This window comes from Bemisia tabaci, chromosome 4 (assembly GCF_918797505.1).
Source record: "Bemisia tabaci chromosome 4, PGI_BMITA_v3".
In the NCBI taxonomy this organism is placed as follows: domain Eukaryota; kingdom Metazoa; phylum Arthropoda; class Insecta; order Hemiptera; family Aleyrodidae; genus Bemisia; species Bemisia tabaci.
In genome coordinates, this window is record NC_092796.1 from 40,750,641 (window position 1) to 40,775,768 (window position 25,128).

The window sequence follows — 25,128 nt, forward strand, 5'->3', positions numbered from 1 at the left end:
TAGTACCTCTACATATAATAATAGCACATATACCTTAGTTATGGTACGGGGTACCTTAATTAGGTACAGAGACCTTAGTATGGTTCACAGACCGAGAATCATTAGTTTATTTACGACTATTATAGGTGTTCCATATTTACCTCTGATAGGTTTATAAACCATAGTTTTTTCTCAGTGTACAGCAAACAGATGGATCACATATTATGAAGAAATCGCAGAAAAACAGTCAAAGCACATCAGAATATTTGCGTGGATATCATGGGCGTAACTCTCAAGGGGCTAAAGTGGGCCCGATTCTCCTCTAATATAGAATTTGAAATAGTATTATCGGCCTCTCTTCCTAGCAACTCTGCACAGTAAAAAAACAGCCCTAGACGCTTTAATTGCCTCTTGTCATTGCATTATGCGAAAGGACGAAGGAACAAGTTCGACATATTCCCAAAAGTGGGGCAGTGGCAAGGAATTTTTGGTGAGTTGTAATACGGTATTTTCCCCATGTAATTGTGAAAAATTCAATTAGTTAATAAAAAAGTTTAAAAAACATTTCCAAGGGGAGAACAAGCTAATTAATAGCCGACAGTCGAGGTGACGTAGCAAGGCGTTCTGAAATCGAATGCGACGTTTTCCCAGGAAGAATCCTGCTTGCATTTCTCTGAATATAGCAATTTTTTTGGTAAAAAATGATTAATTAAGCTCAGGGGCTACCGTCATTTTTTAGCTAACAAGTGAAGATTTTCTGAGATTTTAGACTTGATCGATGCGCTAAACAGGGTCGGATTTACTTCCTTGCTGCCCATGGGCCGCCTGTATTTTGCCTCCCCCTTCTCAATCGTTTTAAACATCAATAAAAACAATCAAGTGAACGTGCCGGAGGAGGAGGGGTGCATAAGACGCGTTTACTCGTGTTGGACACATTTTTTGCGAAAAATTCATGGAACTTGGCGCGAAATCTAAGTTCCATAAACCTATCTCTGTGTGGACAAGGCCTTCCATTTACATGAAATGAACGAAAATATTATGAAAGAACAAACATAAATGTGCTTTAATAATTTTAACTTCCGCCGCCGCACCGCGCTGACCGTACTATGTTTGGCGCAATGCGTGAAGTATTCCTACAGTCTTGTATGCGGTAGTGCAGTATGCGTCTCACGCCGACCGCTGCTGCACTCACTAAGTTTGACGTAATGCGTGAAGTATTCATGCAGTCTTGTAGGCGCTATGCGTTTCACGCCGCACGCTGCTGACCGCAGCGACCGCACTGTCTTTGACGCAATGCGTGAAGTATTCATGCAGTCTTGTAGGCGCTAATATGTGTTACATGCCGACCGCCGCGCCGCGCCGAGGGTTTCTCCTGTTCAACTCAAGTTCTCGTCATCATTGCTCTTTGCGCCGCGCCGTTCTGTGTTTGGTTTCTCTCTTAGTCTTAACTCGACTAATTAAAAGTGCTATCTATTCTGTCACAGGAAGACGACAAAATTAGATATATACTCTCGGGAAACGAGAGATTTGGTCACTTTTTCTCGTTTGTAATTTTTTCTCTGAATCCGAGTTTTCTTTATAGCTACATTACATATAAAAAAATTGCAAAATTTGCCGCCCCCTAAATTTGCCGCAATGGGCCGCGGCCCATGTGGCCACTCCCTAAATCCGGCCCTGGCGCTAAATTGTACGCCCTTTCGAGAACCCGGGACGAATCACCTCAAAGCCAGTGGCGTGGCGTGCTTTTCGCGACAGATCGAGTAATCTGCCATTGAAACCTATGAAAAAGAATCGATTATCAGGGCGTTCGCAACGAACACCATAATACTCGATTTTTTATCATAGCTTAAAATAGGAAAGTATCGATAGTCGATCATCACGCCTCGCCGATGCCTAAAGCGTCCATCGCCAGGACTTAAAAATAACGATACTTCACCCACGCAACGATTCGCCGCTTCCAGGACGGAGAGCCGGAAGATTAGCAAGAGCAAGACTAGAGCGACTAAATAAATATCCTAGCTGGCAAATCTCCCCGTAAAAAAATTGTACGAATTCGGCCCAATATTAATGGGTGCCGATCACGCCACCAGGCGCACGCTACGTGCTTCTGACGACTCGCCCGAAGGAGTTGACGGAGGGGGGGTTGCGTCGCGACATTGTCTCTGTTTCTTGTCGTTGGTCGCCGAACCTTCGCACGGGATTAGGAGGCGGGGGGAAGGGGGGTGGAAAGCTTCGACGAGGGTGGGAAAGAGTTGAGGATATTCAGAATTAAGATTGTTTTGATAGTTCAGGGCATAAATTCACGGAAAGAAATTCTGAGTGCCTGTCAGATCAGAAGGAAGAGTAGGGAAAAAAACCAAAGCATTGATTAAACACCACGAATCTGCGGAATTATTCACTATACACTGGGAAAAATTCATTATTTGATCATCAGCAATATCTGTTAAAAACCGAAGTCGGGTTTGGTTCAGATAGGCAACTAAACTAACTGTCTGGCAAAGCTGCGAGTATCACCAGGGTTTGAAGGCGCGCGACGCCATGGTCCCAATTTTTAGTTCTTTACCAATGAAACCTTGAGTAAGTCTATGCGAATTGTTGCAATTTGGTGAGTTAACAGTTTTATAAAAAATTTACGCATGTCGCTTGCAAATTTCCGGCGATTGCATTTATATAATAATTTGAACGCGGTGTATATTGCGGTTGTCGTAAATTTTGAATTACTACCACCATGTTCAGCATGATGAACAAGATTGACAAACGCCTGTACTTCTTAATCACCGTGGATAAAGTGTTCATGAAAAGCAGGTCTTGGCCGCAAGGTGCCTGGTAGTATTTAATTTAACTAATTTCACAAAATATGTCTATGTGTTGTTGAGCTTATTAATAATTTTCCCTTTTTATCGTTTGTTTCAGGTAAGAGCACCCTCCTCTTTCCTGTAGATCTGGAAAATCTGGTTCCCTGGAACTCTTGGACCTCATGTTCTGAAACGGTATTCATTTTTTGATAGTTGTTAGTTTGAATGCTCTCATCAGTCGATATAAGTATTCCTCCGCACGTTTCTAACGAGTATACTCTGCTTATTTACAGTTGCAACTGTTCAACTGCAACTGCAAAGTTCAAACCATAATGACATTAACTCCGTTCGACACTTTTGGGGTTTTTTGTCTCAAAATGCTTATGAAACGCTCCTCTTTGCTTTCGTATCGATGGCTCATTCTTCAGAGTGTGGACTGGGGTTCCTTTTCTCGTATAGACGGTCTCATACATACAATTTCTTTATTTTGTAACGAGAAACCATTATTTCCTAGCTCAATTGAAAAACCAAATTTGCGCATTTAGTTACCATTGTATAGGTGCTTTTATGGATGAGCTATGAAAAGTGGTTTCTAATAGCAAAATGTAGTCCGTATGTCACTTAAAAACGCTCAGACGTTAAGATTTTAAGTCTTCCAGCTGCTCATATTTTGACTGCATTATGGAGAAAAAACGAACTAATTCTGGTTCATTTTAGAAACAACATTTGTGCCATTAGTTTCCCTATACATGTAAGTGCTCTTCTAGATGAGCCAGCAATCGTGGTTCCTTATTGTTGAGTGAAATCCAATTGTCCGCGTCATCCCCTTTGCAAATCGACCATTGAATGCATTTGCGTACGTAGGGACAAATCTAACTCCGGGAGAGGATTACCTCCATAACTGTGAGGTTTAGTCACCGAGGCGCGTCGCACAGTGGACCAAGTCAACTCGAGAGATCTGACTAAATTCGGAAACTTTAAAAGCTCATAACTCCGTTTTTAAAAAAAACTTTGAGGTTTTAAAAGTATTTCATTGGTTTCCTCGTGAAATTTTCCCGTAGAAACACCCATTGATATTTAAAATGTAATGAAATAAACATCTTTTGCAGTTTAAGTCAAAAATGTTATGTCCGACTTCTCTAATTGATTCAATCCGCTGTGCGTCGGTCGAAGTGCAAATCGGCTTACGCCATAAATCGGAAGTGAAGTCGGCTCTTTGATGGCTTCTCTCAAAGCACATTTACCTTTAATTTAACTGGTTCAGCGTATGCCAATGAGAGACCGATGGGGTATGGATTTCCTTTCGTCACGTGGCTGGAGGAGTGAGAGAAACTTACTTACCTGTAAACGCGCAAAGCATCACGTTGCGTTGTTTAGAAAACGATTGTCTGTCAACGTAATTTCGTAGCGAAACGTTATAAAGGTAGTTTGTTACGGGTTACTCTCATGATATACTATTGTAGAGTATGATAAGCTCTAAAATCCTAACGCTCTGATTCGCCTAATGATGACTGATGCCAAAAGAGTTGAGGAATTAGTTGAGTTGAGCAATCCTAACTTCACTTGCAAGAGCTCACCGAGCAAAGCTCGTACCCTGAAATTTATTTATATATTAATTAATTCTAAGTACGTGAATTTTATTTGAGTTTTTGCTCAACAAGTTACTCATAAACCATCATGGGAAGTAAGCTCTTTGAATTTCGAATGTAACTTAAGCCTCTTTCAATTACCTAACTTGGATTGTCAGTGCGGGATCTCCGAAGTACAAGGTGTCCCAAAGTTGAATTTGAATATTTTCAGAATCGATTCTTCGGATCAAAATAAGACTTTTTTGCTCTGTGATTTTTCCCCAATCCCCCGAAGTATGATTTCGGTTTTTTAGGGTCAGAAATAAGTCCAGACTGTAGAAGAACGACAAAGTGCCAATTTACAAGCATTTATGGTCATGACTGTCGTGACAATAAAAAAAATAACGGTATTTTGGCTCAAGCTTTAAGGCCTGTTACTCCAAAGGGGGAGGAGCCGGGAAAACTTTATATAACCAAAAAGTCTTAATTTGATCCCCCAAATTGATTCTGAAAATTCATATTCGCGTTTAACTGTGGGACACCCTTTATGACTGTCTCCGTCTCCTAACTATGCTTTGTTTTTGTTTTTATTTTTGTGTCGTACAATGAAGAGTTCACACGCAAGAATGTATTGCTTCATCTGAGAGTGCTTAGTGACCTGCGTTCGTAGTATTTTGCATAATTTTTTTTCTAAAATGGAAAATTGTAGAAAAATAGATTTGAAAGTTTTTGTGCATTGCGACGTCATTTTGGCGGCATTACCGATTGAAACACATGTATTTTAGCAGATTAGGTTATTTTGTCTTATCTCCTCCAACTATTGTTCAATTAAGAGACCAAGGATTTACACGGAGAGAAAAACTTCGTACGTGGGACCCGAAGTTCAGGTCATATGAATCTCTGAAGTTTTCGGATTGAGCATCTAAACATTTAGGGTCTAGCTGCTGAGGTTTGGATCACACATCTGAAACTTCAGTTCTTACGTCTGAAGTACCTCGGTTTTCACATTCGAAAAACTTCGGTTCTCACATCGAAAAACTTCGGTTCCCACATTACTTCACATGTAAGAACTGAAGTTTCAAATGTGTGTTCCGAACCTCGACAGCTAGACATAAAGTGTTGATGCTCAATCCGAAAACTTCAAGGATCCATATGACCTAAACTTCGGGTCCCACGCACGAGGTTTTTTTCTCCGTGTAAATCTCAGTTCTCCTCGTAATTCCATTCTAAACATGAATTTACACAATTTCCGAGATCTGCACATTCTCCATCATTTGCATTTTACCTCGTATGTAGTTTTGAGTGTACCTTTGTCGAAGTAGATTTGACTGCACGTAGTGGTTGCGTTTCTCTGTGTTGCAGGTGTTGAGGGATGTGGGAGACCTGCCCGCAGCCGGGGCCGCCCCCGCTCCGCCACTCGGCCTCCTTCTCGTGCCTCCCGCGGGGTCTCCGGGACCCGCGCCCCCACCGGGCCCGCACGGCCACCCTCCCGACGGCCACCGTGGACACGGACTACGGCTTCGTCCGCCACCCCCGCACTCACCATGCCCACCGCTACGACTCCGTCCCCGAAGAGGACCTCCTGGACACGCCCAAGAAAGACACGAACCACTCCTTCCGCGAGGTCCTCGTCAAGAAGTCCGCCTCTATCCTCTCGCCGACCCAGTGGTGGACGCCGAGGAGGCGGGCTCGCGGCAAGGACTGCGACCGGCCCGAGGTGCAGCGTCGGTGGCGCTCCCTGGGCGCCCTTCTCAAGACCTCCACGACGGCCATTCAACCCCCGCAGCCGGCCTCCCCGCACGCCCAGAGCTTCTACCTCCTGGACGACTTCCTCGGGCCGCCCAAGCCCAGGCGCAGCGGGGGCGCCAACACGACGAGCAGCTCCGACTCCCTGGAGCTCAGCTCCCCGGTGCCCCCGCCTGTACCCCCGCCGCCACCCCCGCTTCGCCTTCTCGGATACAAGCAGCCCTGCGAGTGCTGCCGCTGCCGCCGACAGAGGGAGCGCCTTGTCCTCGCCGATTGGATGGTGAGTTCCCGAATGGTTTTCCTTCTTCCCGGTGATGGTGCATGTGCATGTCTTTGACGTAATTCGTCAGAAGTGGTTCTGCGTCAGACTCAAGATGGATCTTCAGCTTTGGCGCAACGCATTTTAGGTACGGCCGATGTGTTACACATTTTAATTACTAGGCGGATTGTTTTGAGGAAATCGAAATTTTATTCAATGTATCAATTATTAAGGAAAATTTGTGCCGCAAATCATCTTCCAATATCTGAAAATGAAGTCATAAGCTTTGTTTCCAATCTGCAGCCGATTTCAATGTATCGATATCGACGGATAATCGTAAATAGCACTTTCGACTTTATCTTTATATTTTGGGCGTTGATTTTCGGCACGAACATTCCTCAATGATAGATCTGGAGAGATTACGTATTTTATGCGAACGGTCCCTAACCTCTACTGGGCTCTTTATTTGTAAGCCCGTAATCTTCAACAAATCCTCGCTATCCATGGCAAATTGTCGTGCGGTCGCGACCAAATTCGGGCATGCCCAAAAAATTATGGAGGCTGAGAATTTTTTTTCTAGGGTTTCAGGTTTAATCAGCGCGTTGTGTCGACCTGCTTTTTTTGAAAAACCCTGCGCGTTCCAATGAGTTAATAAAATTTTGATCAGCGCTGTGTACCACGCGTAAGAACCACGCGCGTTGCAGAAAATCGCGGAGGCGTAGAACAATTTGCACCCCTGCGCCCTGCCTCTATTGCCGTTTTGCTTGTTTACACTGGTCTTAAAGATCCTCGTAAGTCGTGATAGTCCAAAACCAGTCGCGGCGATCATAAACGTCATAAATTCTCGTTGCCACCAGAATGCAGATGGTACTCGTAATACTCTCTCCATCTCAGAACTCCGATTCGGACCCGTCCGAGGGCTCGAAAGTCGTTTCCACCAATCATCGCGCGATTGTTACAATGTACAGCTTTGTTATTCGTCATGGCGGCATTAAAAGTGTGATCCCCCGGTGTGTGTCATCCTGGATGAACGACGCCATCACGATGATGAGTCCGAGCTCCGGAGCGATGCCTAATGAGCCGTGGTCGCCCGGTCGGGCGCTTGAGCCGCTTGGCACCGTTCCGGCGTTCCCGTCCAAATCGAGAGGAAAAATTCCCGCACCGGTGACTGGTGAGCGCTCCGGCTCCGTTACCGGTATCGCATCGGGCCAGCCACCAGTCATCGCGCGCTCATGCAGCTGTGCCTCATGATCTTGGCATTGATACCGTGCGTCCCGCGATTCATAACGCAGCTCCGCGGTTGCCGTCTGGGGGAAAAAGGGGCACATTGAAAAAAAATTACGGGCTATTATAGACATACTGTCCGTTCCGGGCGCAAAGATCGATAGTTCCGGGTGCTGGAGCCGTAGCTTCAAGCATTGCTCCGGGTGCTGCGCCCGGAACTTTGTGCCTCTGAGCCCGGAACGCGGAGGGTATGTCTATATAGCCCGTAAGTTCGGTTTCCACGGCCAGAGTTTTTTTTTTCAACGCATGGAGGGGAAAGAACAGAACTTTCGAGGTGGAGGATCCACCAAAGTTGAAAGTGAAAGAGAAGTGGAGAATTGGAGACGTTTAACATTGATGATGATGATTGGGCTGAAAGAGGAGGGACACCCATAATGACCCTACCTGGAGGGGTCGAGGGAAACCTCCTCAGCTCCGAAGATGTTTTTGGCGGAAGCTCCTTGAAATTTTTTCGAAAATCGAGACAACTCAGGAGCAATTTTCAATATAATTCAGGACAATTTTGAACTTTTTTGCCTAAAAACTAGTCAAATTAAACTTTCCACGTTCCAAGACTGAACTCTACGAACCCTTCAGAACACTCTAATTTTATGTTGTAATAGTCACGCAAATTATCACTACAGGCACTCGAACCATAGTGTAGTTTCAGAAAATCCCCAACTTTCGCCCATGCAGTTCATGAGACCGAAGTCGTTCGTAGAAAAAGCAAGTCTTCGGTGAGTCTCAGTGTGGGAATTTCTAAACCTCCAGACATAATATTTTGAAAAAATCCGTGAAAGATCAACAATTTTTAACCGTAAGAATAAAAATGGCGATCATATGATCTGAGCTAAGGTGGCATCATGACTCTGCAATTCTGCACTACGCAAAGTATCCTCACCATAGTGCAAACTATCTCATATAAAGCATAATTTCCCTTCTGAAGTGAAACTGTTCAACGGGACACCAGTCGTATCCAATCAAAAAGCAAAAATAGATGCGTCTCGGGTCTAATCTTGGACCTGCTATTCTTTGATTGTTAACCCGAGGGAAAAATTGAAGCTTTCGTCTTAAATTCCCCCTCCTACAACTCAGTTTACGTCACTACGTCAGCGATTATTCGTATCTCAGATTAGTTACTTAAAATGCTGGAAATGGTGACGTCATCGGTAATGCTCGCATCGGAATCGATATCATTGATGACGCCATCGGCAAAGTAACGTTCTTGGCTCCGTTCGATAACGATGTTTACGTTGCCTTTTTCAGGGACGTGTTGCAAGGTACGCTGCGTTACGTAAAATACTTTTTTCGACGGCAATGTGACAACCGCGCTCGTATGTAACCCGATCCTGTGTCAGCATCGCGAGTTGCATCCGATGCATCAGCTGTGACCGTCCGACGGAGCGGGACCTCTACCGGATGCCGACCGCGATCAACGCTCGTATCTTCGAGGATGATTCTCTCGAATCTTGATTCCGTTGGTGCATCTTCACTAACTTGTATTGTGGGAAATTTTTCAGCGCAGAGGGCGCCACGTGTGTCACACTGAAAAAAAAAGTTCGGTAAATCCGAACTAGTTAGGATCATATGGAACCAGGTTTTGTTCGGTACACACAACCGAATTATTCGGTCTGTTCAACCGAATTGTTCGGTTTGTGCGACCGAACCACAATAAATTCTTACAGTTCGGTTCAGTGGACCGAACAGTTCGGCTGAGCAGACCGAATAATTCGGTCATGTGTACTGAATAAAATCGTGGTTCCGTATATGATCCTAACTAGTTTGGATTTACCGAACTTTTTTTTTCAGTGCAGGGTTGCCACGGTCAGGGAAAACCGGGAAATGTCGGAGAATTTTAAAAAGTCAGAGAAAACCGGGAAATGTCAGGGAAACTGACGAAAATGTCAAGGATAAATTATCAAGTCACCTTTCTTTGCTTTTTAGAATGGGTTTGACTTATCGAACAACAAATTTTGCGTCTTTTGAACCATCTGGCATATCTTTAATTCTCGGGGAATTTCACCAAAATGTGTCAGGGAAATCAGGGAAATGTCAGGGAATTGCATATGCTAAGTCCTGTGGCAACTCTAGTGTGCTTTTTGAATGGGTCTGTTGCACTTTTTTTTATTGCTTGTATCGAAAGAACTAAGGATCCTGATGTCACAGGAATTTTCTTAGAGTTCTTTGACCACCGGAAACCCCCAAAAATCAACTTATAAACGTTCCATAATTCGAATTTTCAAAACGATCACTTTTACGCGGGAACGGACCCGGTGCCTTCGTGACGGCACAGAACATGGCAAACCTGGTCTCTGGTCTCCTCCTAATTTACTATGTATCTCTTTCTAAGGAATCAGCAGCCGCTTGATAAAGAAACCAGCTCCTCGATTGTTGAATCGTTATCGAATGACCTTGATCGATATATAGTATTGTTAAGATAGGGATTTATCGATCAGAAGCATTCGATAACGATTCAACAATCGACCCGCAGGGTTGTCATGTACTGTGACGTCGCGAGTGTACCAGATCTGTTCACGCGTAAAAGCGACCGTTTTGAATGAAGACTTGGTTTTCGATTTCACAATACGCATCGTAATTTTTAGTGAGGTCTGAAGATGCCTAATGTAACTCAAGAAGCAGTCTAGAAACGAAAGTTCATGTCAATTTTTTCACTCTCCTTGTGTTTGAACGATGGATTACCGACAGAATCGGCCGAATAGCAGAATAATCATGAAAGACGTTTGAGTATCCCACCTGCATTTAATCCGACTGAGACTCGATAGGAGTTGATGAGAAATCGAGTGAAATCATGACATCTCCCCCAAGGAAATTGTTTGAGACATTTTTCGATGTCATTTAGAAAGTATACAGGATGATCAGATTTAAGTGCAAAGGTGTCAAGTTGAGATTTTTTCTATAACCGATCACCAGCAGAACCAAAGCTTAACTCGAAAGCTTCCGATTAGTTTTAGTGTTTTCCGTAAATCCGTAAAATTACACCGCACGAACAGGTTCACGATCATTTTTCGAAGAATTCGCGGAAAGTAACAAGACGGTTAAAACGCTGCGCCTCCGATGACTTTGCCGCAGCCTTGACCTTTCTCGGTAACTTGCCGTCGCCTCTGGCAAGGTTTTGATGAGTCGCACAGAGTGAGAGGAGAAAGTTACGTCACGGAGGCGCAATCGGTAACGGATACACCTTTCTGCGGACGAGTTATTTAAATCGAACTAAGCTTCGATCCACTCAGAGCCAACTTTACCATTTTGGGTGCCTCGGCATTCTCGACCGCCGAGAAACGCTTGAAACTTGGAATTTATGGTTTTATGAAGCACTCACCACTGCTACGGATGGAATATTAACTTGTATGGTGGTAGTTATTCGGTGAGATATTTCCTGGGATGTATGGTAGCAACCAGCTTGATTCTTATGAATGTTTTCTTCTGACAAAGGATTTTGTGAGAGACTTTAAAGAGATAACAAGAAGAAGTATGTGAAATTTTGGATGTTACTGTCGTTCTCCCGAGCTCCACTCCCTTTATTTACCGTTTAACTTTTACAAACTATCTTAAGTACCTTAAGTACCTGTACTTAAAGCCGCGCGTTAAGCTCGACTCTGACCCTTCCTCTTTTATGTCCTTCCCATGGGCAAGCTGACGGCCTCTTTTCTTTTCAGATTTAAAAATGAATTTTTTAGAATTTCTGTGATTTTCTTCGCGTTGTCAAGATTATCTTAAATTTCCTTGATTTCCCACAATTTCAACTTTTCCCCAAGATTTTCAACAAGTTCGGAGATATCCATGGATTTTGCAGCTATTTATCACTGTCAGAATCCTTAATCGTCTATGAAATCGGTGTATTGAGCGCGCGACACTCACAACTGTCAAAACATGTGTTTGTATTGTAGGTATAATTGAACTTCATATGTAGCGGTCGTAACGCAAATCCGTACCCTTCTCCCTAAAAAATGTTTAACGTTCCGTTTGACCCCTCTAAAGTTTACTCAACTGATAAACCTCAGTTTTTCGCTTACACCTATCTGGTTCCATTCTCTTATAACTCGATATTCTCGGGCTAAAAGCTTTCCATGCGGCCGGAACTGAATCGAAAGTGGTCTGCCCCGCCGCCTCCCCCCTCTCCCGGAAGTGACGACCTTCTGGACACCCCGTTCGATTTTGCTGAATGACCCTCCCCCTCCCCGTTCTGACAAAAAAAGCTTTGTCAGAGGCAATTTTTTTCAAACATTCTACTGCTGTCCCCTCTGTAGTGGTAAAGATACATGCGGAAATCAACGCACTTAACAAACAGATTCGTCTGATGATGACTGATTCACCTGAGAGTTGAGCAACTTAATTTGTAAAAGCTCGCCGAGCAAAGCGCTTATCCTCACGTTCATTATTCACCGATAGGTGAACTTTATTTGCTTTGTTGCTCAACTAGTTGCTCATGAAACTTTGCTTCATTCAATTACCCCGCTTGGATTGTTAGTGCGGGGTTTACAGGGTCTCCTAATGTTCAACGCAAATATTTTCAGAATTGCCTACAAACTAGGACTTTTTTGTTTATGACATCTTCTCAAAAAATTCAAAGTTACAACCCTTCAAATTTTAGACCGAAGTACCGTTTTTCTTTATTGTGACGACAGTTATGAATGGGAATGCATGAAAATTGGTTTTTGTGTGTTTTTTACTCGCTAAACAAATTTCTGACCCCAAGACAAGCGAAATCATACACTGGAAAAAAAAAAAAAAAACACATTGGATCTAGAGTCCAGACTTTTAAAAACATCTAAAAGCAAAAATACTCTTGATTCAATCAGATTTAAGCTTAAATCAAGAACCATCCCTCTTAAATTGAGCGGATTTCCTTTTGATTTAAGCTTAAATCTGATTGAATCAAGAGTCCTTTTTCTTGTCAATGTTTTCAAGAGTCTGGACTCTAAACCCAATGTGTTTTTTTTTCCAGTGTATCTTAAGGGGGAGGGGGAGGATCTTGAGAAAGGGGTTGTAACTCGGGAGGGGGGATTTTGGGATAGCGTTGTGGAATGAGAAGGTCTCATTTTGATCCCAAAACGTGATTCTGCAAATATTTCCTCTCAAGTTCGGGATATTGTCTCTGAGCGCAAGAGCTATACGTTAAACATGGAGACGCTGGATTTTGAGGTTAGGACTCTGCGGGGCGCAAAATGCCGCGCAATTCCCCGGGTCGAAATCAGCTCGCACCCCAAGTCCCGAGTAATAGAGGGAATTCATCCGCGTCGCACGGATCTTTTCGTGGGTTTTCGGCGCTGACAATGGAGTCATCCGCGGCTCGGAACTCCCCCGGGGGGCAGAGCACCCGTGATCGGGGGAGGGTGGGGGGGGGATTTCATCTCTAACGGGATTTTCCGGGCGCGGAGTCGAGTTTGGCGTCACCAGAGCATCAATAATGCACTTGGCGGTTTCGCGGCTTTCGACCGACTGCAATTCAGACGCGGATCAGGCACTCGCCGAATGGCTTCTCGTCTTCCCTCGCGAGTAATTGGGCCGCATTCAGAGTCAGAGGGCAGGAGTCAAAGTGAAATGTAGAGGCGAATTTTCCCCCGCGCGGTGGCTTCACCTCGCTTTTTTAACCCTCGTTCGGCAGGGTTGCAAGTCTCACGAAGAGGAACAGTCATCAGTGGGCAGATTTTTGACATCGGTTGACAGAGCGATGGACAGTGATTACGACGGGAGTATGGAGCTATCATTTTGGTTGATTTCTAGATGATTTGATGCACTCCCCCCCCCCCCTTTCGCTAGATTTTACTTACAATTTGTCAGGAGCAACATCCAAACGTACTTAAACCGCACTAAACCCGTAATTATTTTGACGTACCGACTCAAGTGTTGCATAGGTAAGTGATAAGGTCCAGTTACACGATCAAATTGAGCCATCAAATTGATCCTCTCATTGGTCGCATTCTGAATGCGAGCTCAATTTGATCGTGTAACTGGACCTATAGGTTTCCACCTTTACGTCACTTTGTTTTACACTTAACGTAGAGTAACACATAGTGCCACATAGTGCCACATAGTACTTCATAATAGATTAATGTACTTCATCAAACTTGAGCTTTCTTGGAAATATCGCGTCAAGCCCCTGTAGTTTTAATGTAAATCCTCACAGTCGACGTAATGCATGCCGGCGAAAATTTGATTTGAGGTCAATCTGTATTTTAATTGTTTTGTCCTCTGTAAAACACTGGAAGACTTTTTAAACCACAATTTATCCATCAAGACCCTAAAATAAAGTCAAAAGTCTTATTTCGTTTCAATGGATTTCGACGATTGTAGCAGTTCTCAATACCTACGCTAATATAGTCACAGTGTCCTCTTTCAAATATTACAAGTGTTCTTATTTAATGTGTGTATTGGCTTGAAAAAGACAGTTGTTGTTATGAATTTAAGACTACAGTTAGCCGATAATTTTCGATTCAAAGTCCATTACACCAAGGCATTGTGCATAGGGTGTGCACCTTCGGTAAAACCCGAAAAAGCAGAAAATAACCGGAAATTCGATATCATCAGGAAAATCAGTAGTGGATCAAAAAATTCCAAGTTCCGCAAGCAGTTTTCGAGCATTTTTCCAACTGTTCATTTATGCCTCTAAATAATTTGATTTTAGAATGCACGAGTGTCAATTTAGTCGCGCAGTAAATCAGGAAATCTCGTCTAAAATATCAGGAAAAATCATAGGAAAATCAAATAGTAAATTTTAATAGGCACCCTGTTGCGGCCTCTTTTCACCAAGAAACATCACATACGACGAATTGATGGTGCTTATACCAGGTTTTGAATTGAGTCTTCACTCTTTATGACAAATCACGGGCATTTTAAATTTCAACGTTGGCAACAGCGCGGAAAACTCGGCAATCATGGAAGAGGCGCGATCAAACGGAAGGGCTGCGCATTTCTCGCACGCAATTTCCGGTGCGCGGAGTGCACTATTATTAATAAGAGAGGGGGGAGGGGGAGGAGGCGGGTGTCTGTAATGAAAATTGCCCCTCGTTCCCGCTCAGGTGTGTGGAGTAGTTAAATGCCTGGGATTATGATTGTGTTGCGGAGCTGTATCGCGTTGCAGTGTCCACTATGCTGCCGTGCTAAGGAAGAACGCCGTATGAGCCTTCAGACGTTGCCAAGTTTCCTCCGTTTAAAACTGAAATTACTGGGAAAATTGTGAACATTATTTTCTCAAATTTTCAGACAATTTTGTACTTAATTTAATCTAAAATATCTGAAAATTTCAAGGAAAAATATGCATGGATTTTTTAAAAAATACAGGTTTTTTCAAGGGAAATTTGGCAAATCCCGAACGTTCATACGGTGTTTTTCCCTAGCACGGCAGTATGTGACATTGACCTTTGGGACTCGCGTAAGGAGGCTACGGCCTGGAATACCTGCTCAGCAAGTTCATCTGTGCGATGCACGAATCGGCTGTTCTCTGAGAAAAAAGTTTGGTCACGTGCACCGTGGTACGGTGATCCGTATGGATTACATTTTGCTATTAAATTAGACTATGTTTAGCGCATTCATAAATGCATATATCCGCAGGGCCGGATTTACCTACTTGCCGCCCATGGGCCGCCTGTATTTTGCCGCCCCCTTCTCATTCGTTTTGAAATACCAATAAAAATCATCAAGTAAACGTGCCAGCGGGGGAGGGGTGCATAAGACTCGTGCTGGACATATTTTTTGGGAAAGCCCTGTTAACACTACTAGCTTAACTAGCAAAAGTTCACGGAACTTCGCGCGAAAGTTAAGTTCCGTAGACTTATCTCTGTGTGGACAGGGCCTTCCATTCATAAGAAATAAACGAACAAATTATGAAAGAACAAACATAAATGTGGATCAATGATTTTAACTTCCGCCGCCCCTCCGCGCCGCGCAGACTGCACTGTGTTTGACGCAAAGCGTGAAGTATTCACGCAGTCTTGTAGGCGCTATCCGTTTCACGCTGACCGCAATGACCGCACTGTGTTTGATGCAATGCGTGAAGTATTCGTGCAGTCTTGTAGGCGCTTATTTGTGCTGCATGCCGACCGCTGCGCCGTTCCTGGCCAAATTGCGTGTTTGGTTTCTCTCTTAACTCGATTAATGAAAGGTGCTGTCTCTTGTATCACTAAAAGACGATAAAATTAGAAATGACTATACTCTCAGGAAATGAGAGATCTTGCCGCCTTTTCTCGTTTGTAATTTTTTCTCAAAATTCGATTTTTTTAAAAAAAATTGCAAAATTTGCCGCCCCCTTGATTTGCCCCCTTGATTTGCCGCCATGGGCCGCCCCCTTGATCCGGCCCTGCCTATCCGCATAGGGAATATCAAAGTGGAAGAGAAGGAGGAAGAACGGGAAGCAAAGGAAGAAGAATATGATGATGAGATTAAGTTAAAAGAAACGAAAGAGGGAGAAGGAGAGCGAGGTGAACAGAAGGGGAAGAATTTGATGGAGAAGAGAATAAGAATAGGAAGAAAAATACCGGGACGAAGATGAGAAAAAGGAGGAAGAACAAGAAACAGAGGATGAAGAAGAAAAGGAAGTAGAAGAAAAATAGTTGAAATAAGGAAGAAAAGCAAAGGAAAAAGTCTGTGTAAAAACCTGTCGAGTGCCGAACATTTTTCTCATTTTGAAAAATCCTTACCAAGAACCTCAGATTTCAATGGTCCAATAAATACCTCAGTAAGTGCATCAGTCAACAACCGCATCGGACTTACGGTAGAATCTAGCCTCTTAATTGAATCGGTAGCGCAGGGTCTTAAGAATATCCTCTCAGCGCAACCCCTCCCCCCCTCCCCCCGTCTTTACCCGTCTCGCTTGTCAACGCAAGCCATTCCTCCGCACCCCTGATTTCGAAAGGTCAGAGGTGAGTCGCTCACCATGAACATCAAAGTAAAGTGTTTCTTAAATTTTCATCAAAGCGAGTTGCTCAAAGCCCTCGTCGACAGCAATGCTGCCGAGGAAAAACGACGTATGGACTTTCAAATGTTGCCAAATTTTCTAGAGTAAACGTCTCCTTTAAAGAATAATTGCGAATATTTTTCTTCTTGTTTGTGGAAATTTTCCGTTACTCCAGATAAAATTGCGTACAATATTGAATAAAAATCTAAAGCAAAATATTCACGCGTTTACACGAAAATTCATGTTTGAACTGAAGATGTTTGGCAGTATTTTAATGGCGATACGATGTTTTTCCTTAGCATGACAGTATGCTGCCACGTCAAAGAAGAACGCCGTACGAGCATTCAAGAGTTGCCAATTTTTTCCGGATCAAACATGTATTCCTTAGGAAAGTTATGCAAATTTTTCCGTGAAATTTTCAGATGTTTTAGATCAAATTGCGAACAAAATTATCCGAAAAATTTGACAAAAAATATTAACAATTTTTACAGTAAATTCGGTTTTTATTAAAGGAGACCTGGCAACGTCTAAAGGCTCATACGGCGTTTTTCCTTAGCAGTATGCGTCTCCGCGAGCTCCGGACTCAAACCAAACTCAACAAAGCTGCGAGTCGCTCACCCCTTCCTTTGTTTCTACCATCGAGGAATAGAAATTACGTCGTGATAAAATAAGCCTTGTTCGCTCTTTTGAATGTGAAATTGCATCATGAATCGAGCTTTCAAGAAAATTCTCTTTGATTTTTGAGGATCCTCTCTGAAAATAGATCCACCCTCCAAGACTGCTGTGCTGAGGAAAAACGCAGCATGAGCATTCGGATGATGCCAAATCTCCTCCGATTAATTATTAATTTTCAAAGAGAGTGCACTGAAAAATTTTTTTCTTGAGATCGTCACCTTCCAGGCAAAGTATCACAAGCGCCATGCGACGTTTAAAAATTTCCGCCGCTATTTTATTTCTTTACTGAGAAATTGTTGGTTGAATCTGTTAGGAAATTTCACTAAATTTTATCGGCAGCACAAAGAAAATTCAGTGAAATTTTCGGACAGCTTCGTTGAACAATTTCTCTGTAAAAAAATAAAATGGCGGCGGAAATTTTTAAACGTCGCATGGCGCTTGTGATACTTTGCCTGGAAGGTGACGAGATATTGATTTGACTCTAAGCGTTGTTTCTTGTCGACAAAATTTGGTGTTTTTGTGTTAAAGAGACGTTGTTTTGTTATCGTTTTTTTAACTTAAATTTAACGATAGCAAAATGTTGCTTTTTTAACTAAAAAGAAACCAAATTCTGTCAATTAAAAACGAATTTTCAAGTCAAAATAATACCTTAAGAAATTTTTTTTCAAAGTTATCAATATTTTTCTGGAAAATTTTCATGCCTTCAATGGAAATTTGGAAATTTCTAAATGCGTATTCGACGTTTTTCCATAGCATGGCAGAGGAGGGGTGCATGTAAATACTTTAAGAGCGTAGCGTGAGAAAATTTTAGATGGAAAAATGATTTCTTCTTCTTTTATTAAAAAACAAGATAAAAAACGTGCGGGTTTTTTTAACTTCGGTATCTACGCCTCATTAATTATAAATTTTCGTTCAATTGGTTTGGCTGTGAAAACATTGAAACTCAAAAATAAGAATCCAAGTCGTTGAAAGGTTCAAATAAAAATTTCACGTAACGATACGTACTTTAACTTTTTTGCGATCGACGTAATAGCTGACCGGTGAACAGCTATAGAACCCCAGTACTAAACCGATAGAAGTTCATTTGCGCCCTAAATTTTAGAGGTATTGTTCGTCAGGGGTCGGCACATTAGCCAAATCCACCTCCCTTGCTAATTCAGTGATCAGATTAATTACCTACTTCCAAGTGGAGACAATTTTATTAGGTCGACCTCATTGTTCGGTCCGCGAAGTGAACTGCGACGCAGTACCCGAAAAGTAATTGAGCATGCCATATTTCATCGTAACTCCGTATTATTCTGCCGTGCCAAGGGAAAACGCGGTTTGAACTTTCGAATGTTGCCAAATTTTCTTCGCAGGGTGTCGAGGTTTGTGAATGGAAAGTTATGGAATTTCGTCAAACCCTTAAAAGACAGGGGAAAGTTAGGGAATTTCTCTGCGGAACCTTGAAATTTTTTCCTCCAGCCAAAGCATCGCATTTTTTCAACTTCACTGGGAAAAAAACAAATTGGATCTAGAGTCCAGACTCTTGAAAACATTGACAAGAAAAAGGACTCTTGATTCAAGCAGAGTTAAGCTTAAATCAAAGGGAAATACGCTCAAATTAAGAGGCTTGGTTCTTGATTTAAGCTTAAATGTTATTGAATCAAGAGTATTTTTTCTTGTCGATGTTTTTAAGAGTCTGGACTCTAGATCCAATGTGTTTTTTCCAGTGTTCTCAAGAATTAGCGTTTAAAAGTTTTCGTGAAAAGAATCAGGGAATCGAACGAGACTTCGTGTAGAGAAAACGTCGAATAGTCAAGGGAAAGCCAGGGAATCTTATGCTAAAATCCTGGAAAACCTATATCACCCTGCCCTAATAGAACATTCAATTTTAATAGAAGCTCAGTGTTTCACCTTCAAATTTTCAGATCCACGAGATTAAATCGTGGGTGTTTTCCAGAATAAGACATTCAGTTTTCCAGAAAATTTTAATTTTATCGAAAGAAATGTGACAACGTTCGCATGTTCACACGTGGCGTTTTTAGTTAGACAACGGGCTGATCGTTGAAATTGATAGACAAAACGATGGATAAATAAAACGGAGGGAAAATAGAGGGATCCTGTCGGTTGAAATGATTGGTTATTAGAGAGAGGGAAAATGATGGACCAATTAGGGTCTCTCGTAGGTTGCCCTTATGCCCTCATTGGAAAAAAAAACACATTGGATCTAGAGTCCAGACTCTTAAAAACATCGACAAGAAAAAATACTCTTGATTCAATCGGATTTTTGCTTCAAAAACCAAGCCTCTTCATTTTCCTTTTGATTTAAGCAAAAATCTGATTGAATCAAGAGTACTTTTTCTTGTCAATGTTTTCAAGAGTCTGGACTCTAGATCCAATGTGTTTTTTTTTCCAGTGCTTAGTTAGTCTGTTACTTACCTTGTTTGTCCATCGAAATCATTCGCTTCCATCAATAGGATCGTTTACTTTTTCAATTCTTTGTTTTTGTCCGTAAGTTTTAAAATGATCAGTCCGCTGTTTACTTGAATATACGACGGTTTCTTTGTACTTTGTGAGTGCGGCAACTGTGTCGCGGGAGCTGGCGTTGGTGGGTCATTAAGGTGCCTAATCGACTTCGAGGGAGGTCCAGAGGTGAGACGAGGAATGAAAGAAAGGTGCCGGCACGGTGAGGAGGGTTCTCAGAACATTTAGGCACTAATGGACCAACGGGGTAGGAAAGCATCACAAGACCTGCTCTCGCATCGAAAGCTCATGCAAAATGCGTTGGACACCCCCGGAAACCTCCAAAATCAATTCGTACACTGGTAAAAAAAACACATTGGATCTAGAGTCCAGACTCTTGAAAACATTGACAAGAAGATGGACTCTTGATTCAATCAGATTTAAGCTTAAATCAAGAACCAAGCCCCTTAATTTGAGCGGAATTCCTTTTGATTTAAGCTTAAATCAGATTGAATCAAGAGTCCATTTTCTTGTCAATGTTTTCAAGAGTCTGGACTCTAGATCCAATGTGTTTTTTTTTACCAGTGTAAACGAGAGATGGCTGTTTTTGTTCGGCACCTAAGTCAATTTTAGCCCAACCTTTCGAAGAAGAAGGGGGGGGGGGGAGAAATCTACGCAACCAAATTGCCTATTGAAAAAAAAAATGCAATGGAACAATTATTTCACGCTCCAATTAGCGTGTTATGTTTAATTTCTTCTTGTGAAGACTGCATGTACCCTAAACAAAGTCTGTGCAAACTTTAGGTAAAGTTAAAATATTTTAAATCAACGTGTATTTTATTTGACTCATATATATTTGTTTTAAGGCAAGACAGAATTTTGTCGGTCGTTTTTTAAAAGTCCATTTACAATAATGGCAGATAAACTTATGCTTCGAAGTAAAACACATAATGTATAGTTGAGTCGCATAAGTTTAGCACGTTGCATAAAGAAACAATTGTGTATGAGATTCGCACTTAGTTAACCTTTAAAAAAAGAAGAAGAAAATTGTGTGAATTAAGAAGAATAAATTAAAGGCGGCACTGCTCTTCGAGTAAGAAACCAGTTTTTTCCGATAATTTTATTCACATTTTTAAATAATCGTTCAACGAATATTTAGTTTGGCGCAGCAAAAATTGTCTCTCCGAGCTAAGTCCAAAACTCTCAAATCTCAGGGAAACACGTAACACACCATCACACTAAGAAAATCATCCCTTTAAAACGTCACTGAAATGCAGAAATGAGTTCGCCGCCGGTGTTTGCCCGCTGCGAATCACTCGTGCGTTCCAGCTGTGTTAGTTGCGTCTTGTTCAATTGAAGGCGTTTTTCCATAGCGCGAGAGTATAGTCGAGATCGAGACCGCGTGAATGTGAAAATTCGCGTGTTGCATCTGTCCTCATTATTCTTATGCTTTGAGGCAGCGGAGGTTTGTGAAATTTGTAATGGAAATACACTGCCATCGCTATCGCTACCGTTAGCCATCGCTGCATCTTTAGGCGAATTTTAGCCAGTGGATTTGGTTAAAGTTTTTAACTCGCTGCCAACCTCCGCTATAGCTACAAAAAAATGAAATTCACCCCTGGCAACGACACACAGCGGGTCGAGTCAAGGAGAGAGGTCGGACAAAATTTGATTTAACAGCTCACACTGGAAAAAAAGTTGCTTGGATCTAGAGTCCATATGCTTCATAATATTGACAAGAAAAAATACTCTTGATTCAATCATATATTTCATTGAAACGAAGAGCCGAGCCTCTTGATTTAAGCGGATTTCCTTTTGATTCAAGCAAAAAGTTCGGTTGAATCAACAATATTTTTTCTTGTCAATGTTTTTAAGAGTCTAGACTCTAGATCCAAGCGACTTTTTTTCCAGTGCATAACTCTGTTCTCTGTTCATACACAAACTTGAGGTCTTACAATATCATTAGTTTCCTCGTGAAATTTTCTTTCAAGAACACCCCTTAAAATTAAAAATGTGACGAATTAAACATCCAAATTTGCAATTTTGAGCCAAAAATTTCGTGTTCAACCACTCTGATTGACTCGATCCTCTGTGCGACAGTCCGACAGTGCGCCTACACTGGGAAAAAACAACACATTGGATCTAGAGTCCAGACTCGTGGAAACATTGACAAGAAAAAATACTCTTGATTCAATCGGATTTTTGCTTGAATCAAAACGAAATCCTCTTAAATAAAGAGGTTTGGTTCTTGATTTAAGCCAGATTCTGATTGAACCAAGAGTACTTTTTCGATATTCTCAAGAGTCTAGACTCTAGATCCAATGTTTTTTTTTCCCCCAGTGTACAACATTTAGTTGTCATGCATGATAACAATGACGCCCACATCCAAATTTCTGGGCAGGTGGCTCGAAATAAGGATAAACGTCGGCCAAAACTCATCGAGCACCTAGAGTTAGTTCTCGACTTCAGCAGATTGTTTTTCTCCTTCGGTTTGCAATCCTGCCGATCTGGTTGAAAAACTCTACGAAATCCACTCGCAAAAATGTGCCTTTTATTAAGTAAATCATAAGTTCCCGGTCGAGATGTGTGAAAACAATTGCTGAACGAGGGGGAAAAACAAGACTTCAGAGCGAGGAATGATCCGCTATTCTCGCCCGAGCGCGAGAAATCGTCGATGAGAACCCGATATCCTTTGAGCCAGGGTGTCACAATTCGTCGGTGCTGAATGGATCGCCACGCCGCACAGTGGATCGGATCAATCAGAAAGGTCGGACACGAAATTTTCGACTGAAACTGCAAATTTGGATGTTAATCTCATTACATTTTAAAAATTAATGGGCGTTTCTGAAAGAAAATTTGTCAAGAAAACCATTGAAACCACTCGCAGAACCTCAAAGTTTCGTATAAACGGAGCTATAAGCGTTTTAAGTTTCCAAATTGTGTCCGACCTCTCCCGTTAACTGGATCCAGTGTGCGCCGCGCTCTCGGAAATGGGTCATATCGGTGCCGCAAGGGATGATTTGGTAGGAAAGCCCCGCACGGCGAAACGGGGTCGGAAAACAGGACGGGCCAAAGAGCAGGGGGTAAGATCTCTCGCGGGTGCGGTCCGCGCCCTTAGCTCCCCCTCTTCCACCACCCCCTCCCCCCCTCGCTACGCTACGCTGCGACCGACCGTTTCTCCTCCTGTTAATGTCTGACGAGTGCCGAGTCTTGTAACTATTATCGAAAAGTTCAAATGTTGTTTCGGCGCCATCCGACCAATGCTGTCGCACCATGGAGAAACACAGTATGAACCGTTAGACATTGCCAAAGGAGGAGCTTGGAGGTCAAAGCGCATAAGTGCAGTTTTTGAAGAAATGGAAATTACACAATGGAGATGTTGCATGTGTGAGGGATTTGCGATTTGACCATTGATTCTTATGTAAAAGTTCGCGAGAAACACGATGGTGCCACTGGTTTTCTCTGAAATAAACTCCCAAGCTCAAAAAAAGCTCTCAAGTTGAGGTCAAAATGGAGGGGATATCCCACGCTATCCTGAAAGTCCACCGCTACCTCAAGACAAACTCTCCATGCAAAGATAGGGAGCAAATACATTAGCAGGGTTGCCGTGTTTTCAGTTTTGAAGTCTCCCATTAAAGTGGCAGTCCTGTCAATGTATTTGCTCCCTATCCTTGCATGGAGACTTTGTCTTGATGTAGACGTGGACTCTCAGGGTAGGGTGGGATACCCCCTCCATTTTGGCCTCAACTTGAGAGCTTTTTTTGAGCTTGGGAGTTGATTTCAGAGAAAACCAGTCGCACCATCGTGTTTCTCGCGAACTTTTACTTAAGAATCAATGGTCAAATCGCAAATCCCTCACGCATGCAACATCTCCCATTATTCGACAAGTTTCCCTGAAATTCGTATTATATGAAAACTCATTTGGCAACATCCGTATGTTCGTACGGTGGTTTTCGTTAGTGCGGGAGAAAGGTTGACACAATCCAACCGCGTCAAAGGTCGCACTAAATCGGCTCTCCCGTTTAAATGGCGGCCAAAAGTTCTAGGAATCGAAAGTTAGAGAATGTAACCTGCTTTTGAAAGGTTCCGGGAAAAATTCCGGCTTCGAAGCCAAAAGCCTCGGAGACAAATCTGCGCAAATTCCGTGAAAAATCCAGAGGATATAACTGTCGGAAGAGTGTAAGTATTCCTTGAGAAACCCCAGTACCCCTTCTCTCGCTCTCGGGCACAGAAGTTACTAACTTAAATAGAATTCCAAGAGTTGACACTCAGCCTTTAAGTCCAGTGGCGTGGCGTTCGTGCTTTGCGATTTATCGATCGATCTGCCATTTAAACCGATGGGAAAGGATCGATAAATAGGGTGTACGCAACGAACACCTTAATAATCGATTCTTTACCATAGCTTCAAATTGAAAAATATCCAAGTCGATCATTCACGCTTTGCCATTGCCCTAGTCGTCTATTTTTCTCATCTTTTTTTCTTCACTCATAAGAACTAATGCCATCAGGATTATTGTCGCATTAAATCCCTTCGTATTTTAACAGAGCTCCTTCCTGGCCTTTGGGGATAAGCTTCCTTAAGAGGTTTTGACGCGACAGATTCTTTTATTTTATTTTTCGAAACTCAGAAAGATAGTGATAGTGAATACCGTTATTTTATCAAGCAAATATTGTCGGTCAGGGATGACCAAGACAATCATACCGGCCGTCGTTCATTGAAAAACGTTGAAAATCCCCATAAACATTAAATAGCTGAAGCCTGTTTCATGCCTTTTTGGCGAACTAAAAGACGCTCAAGTCACGAGATCGTCGAACAAAGTAGGGGTGGAGCGTACCTAGTTCTTCCGTTAGGAAAAATTTGGAGCTCAAAATATGCAGCAGCAGCAATATGCAAATGGTGCATATATGCATTATATAATAATATATTAATAATAATAATTAATAATAAAATAATTAATTGTTATTAATATATTATATTATTAATAATATACTGATGTATTATTTATTATATTAATAGTGCATATACGCATATATTATTGAGGTGTGAGCAATATGTTTAAAGCAGGTAAAAATTTTTTTACGCAAATGGAAGGGTCTTGTTGTTTCAATTGACCACAGATTTTGGTTTTCTTACTCTCTGAATGTGACAAGAATGTTTCAGTAGTTGTGAACGAAATGAAACGGTTTGAATCAAATGAAATATCGTCTCTACTTTTAATGTCCTTAAATACTCTACAGGACAACTTTTACAGCCAGAATTATTCCTTCGTGACACGAATAAAATAGAAATTTAACGTTTTTACGCGCCTGTTGGAAAAGTTAAAGAAGTGTTGACTTGTAACAACAGGATAAGAGAATACTCAAGGGCGTTCACAGGGATCCGAACGGAAAATTTTCCTCGTGAAGCAATGGGCATCATCACCAAGACGCTGAATTCAACAGAGCTTTTCGAGTATCAAAAGTGAATGAGGGCGTAATGGAGACGAC

At 42.2% G+C, this 25,128-nt stretch overlaps 1 protein-coding gene across 3 annotated transcripts in view; it reads left to right on the top strand.

Annotated features, from left to right (window-relative positions):
- LOC109035194 (dual specificity tyrosine-phosphorylation-regulated kinase 4) overlaps window positions 1-25,128 on the top strand; it is a 229,384-nt gene that overhangs the window by 101,531 nt on the left and 102,725 nt on the right. For 2 of the 3 annotated variants that reach the window (XM_072299858.1, XM_019048746.2), the window contains exon 2: window positions 5,705-6,368. In XM_072299858.1, the coding sequence (XP_072155959.1) occupies window positions 5,715-6,368 (654 nt within the window). In that variant the 5' untranslated portion in view covers window positions 5,705-5,714. Of the gene's footprint in view, window positions 1-2,948; window positions 2,970-5,704; window positions 6,369-25,128 lie in introns of those variants that run through there. The other variant, XM_072299859.1, reaches the window with a different exon arrangement.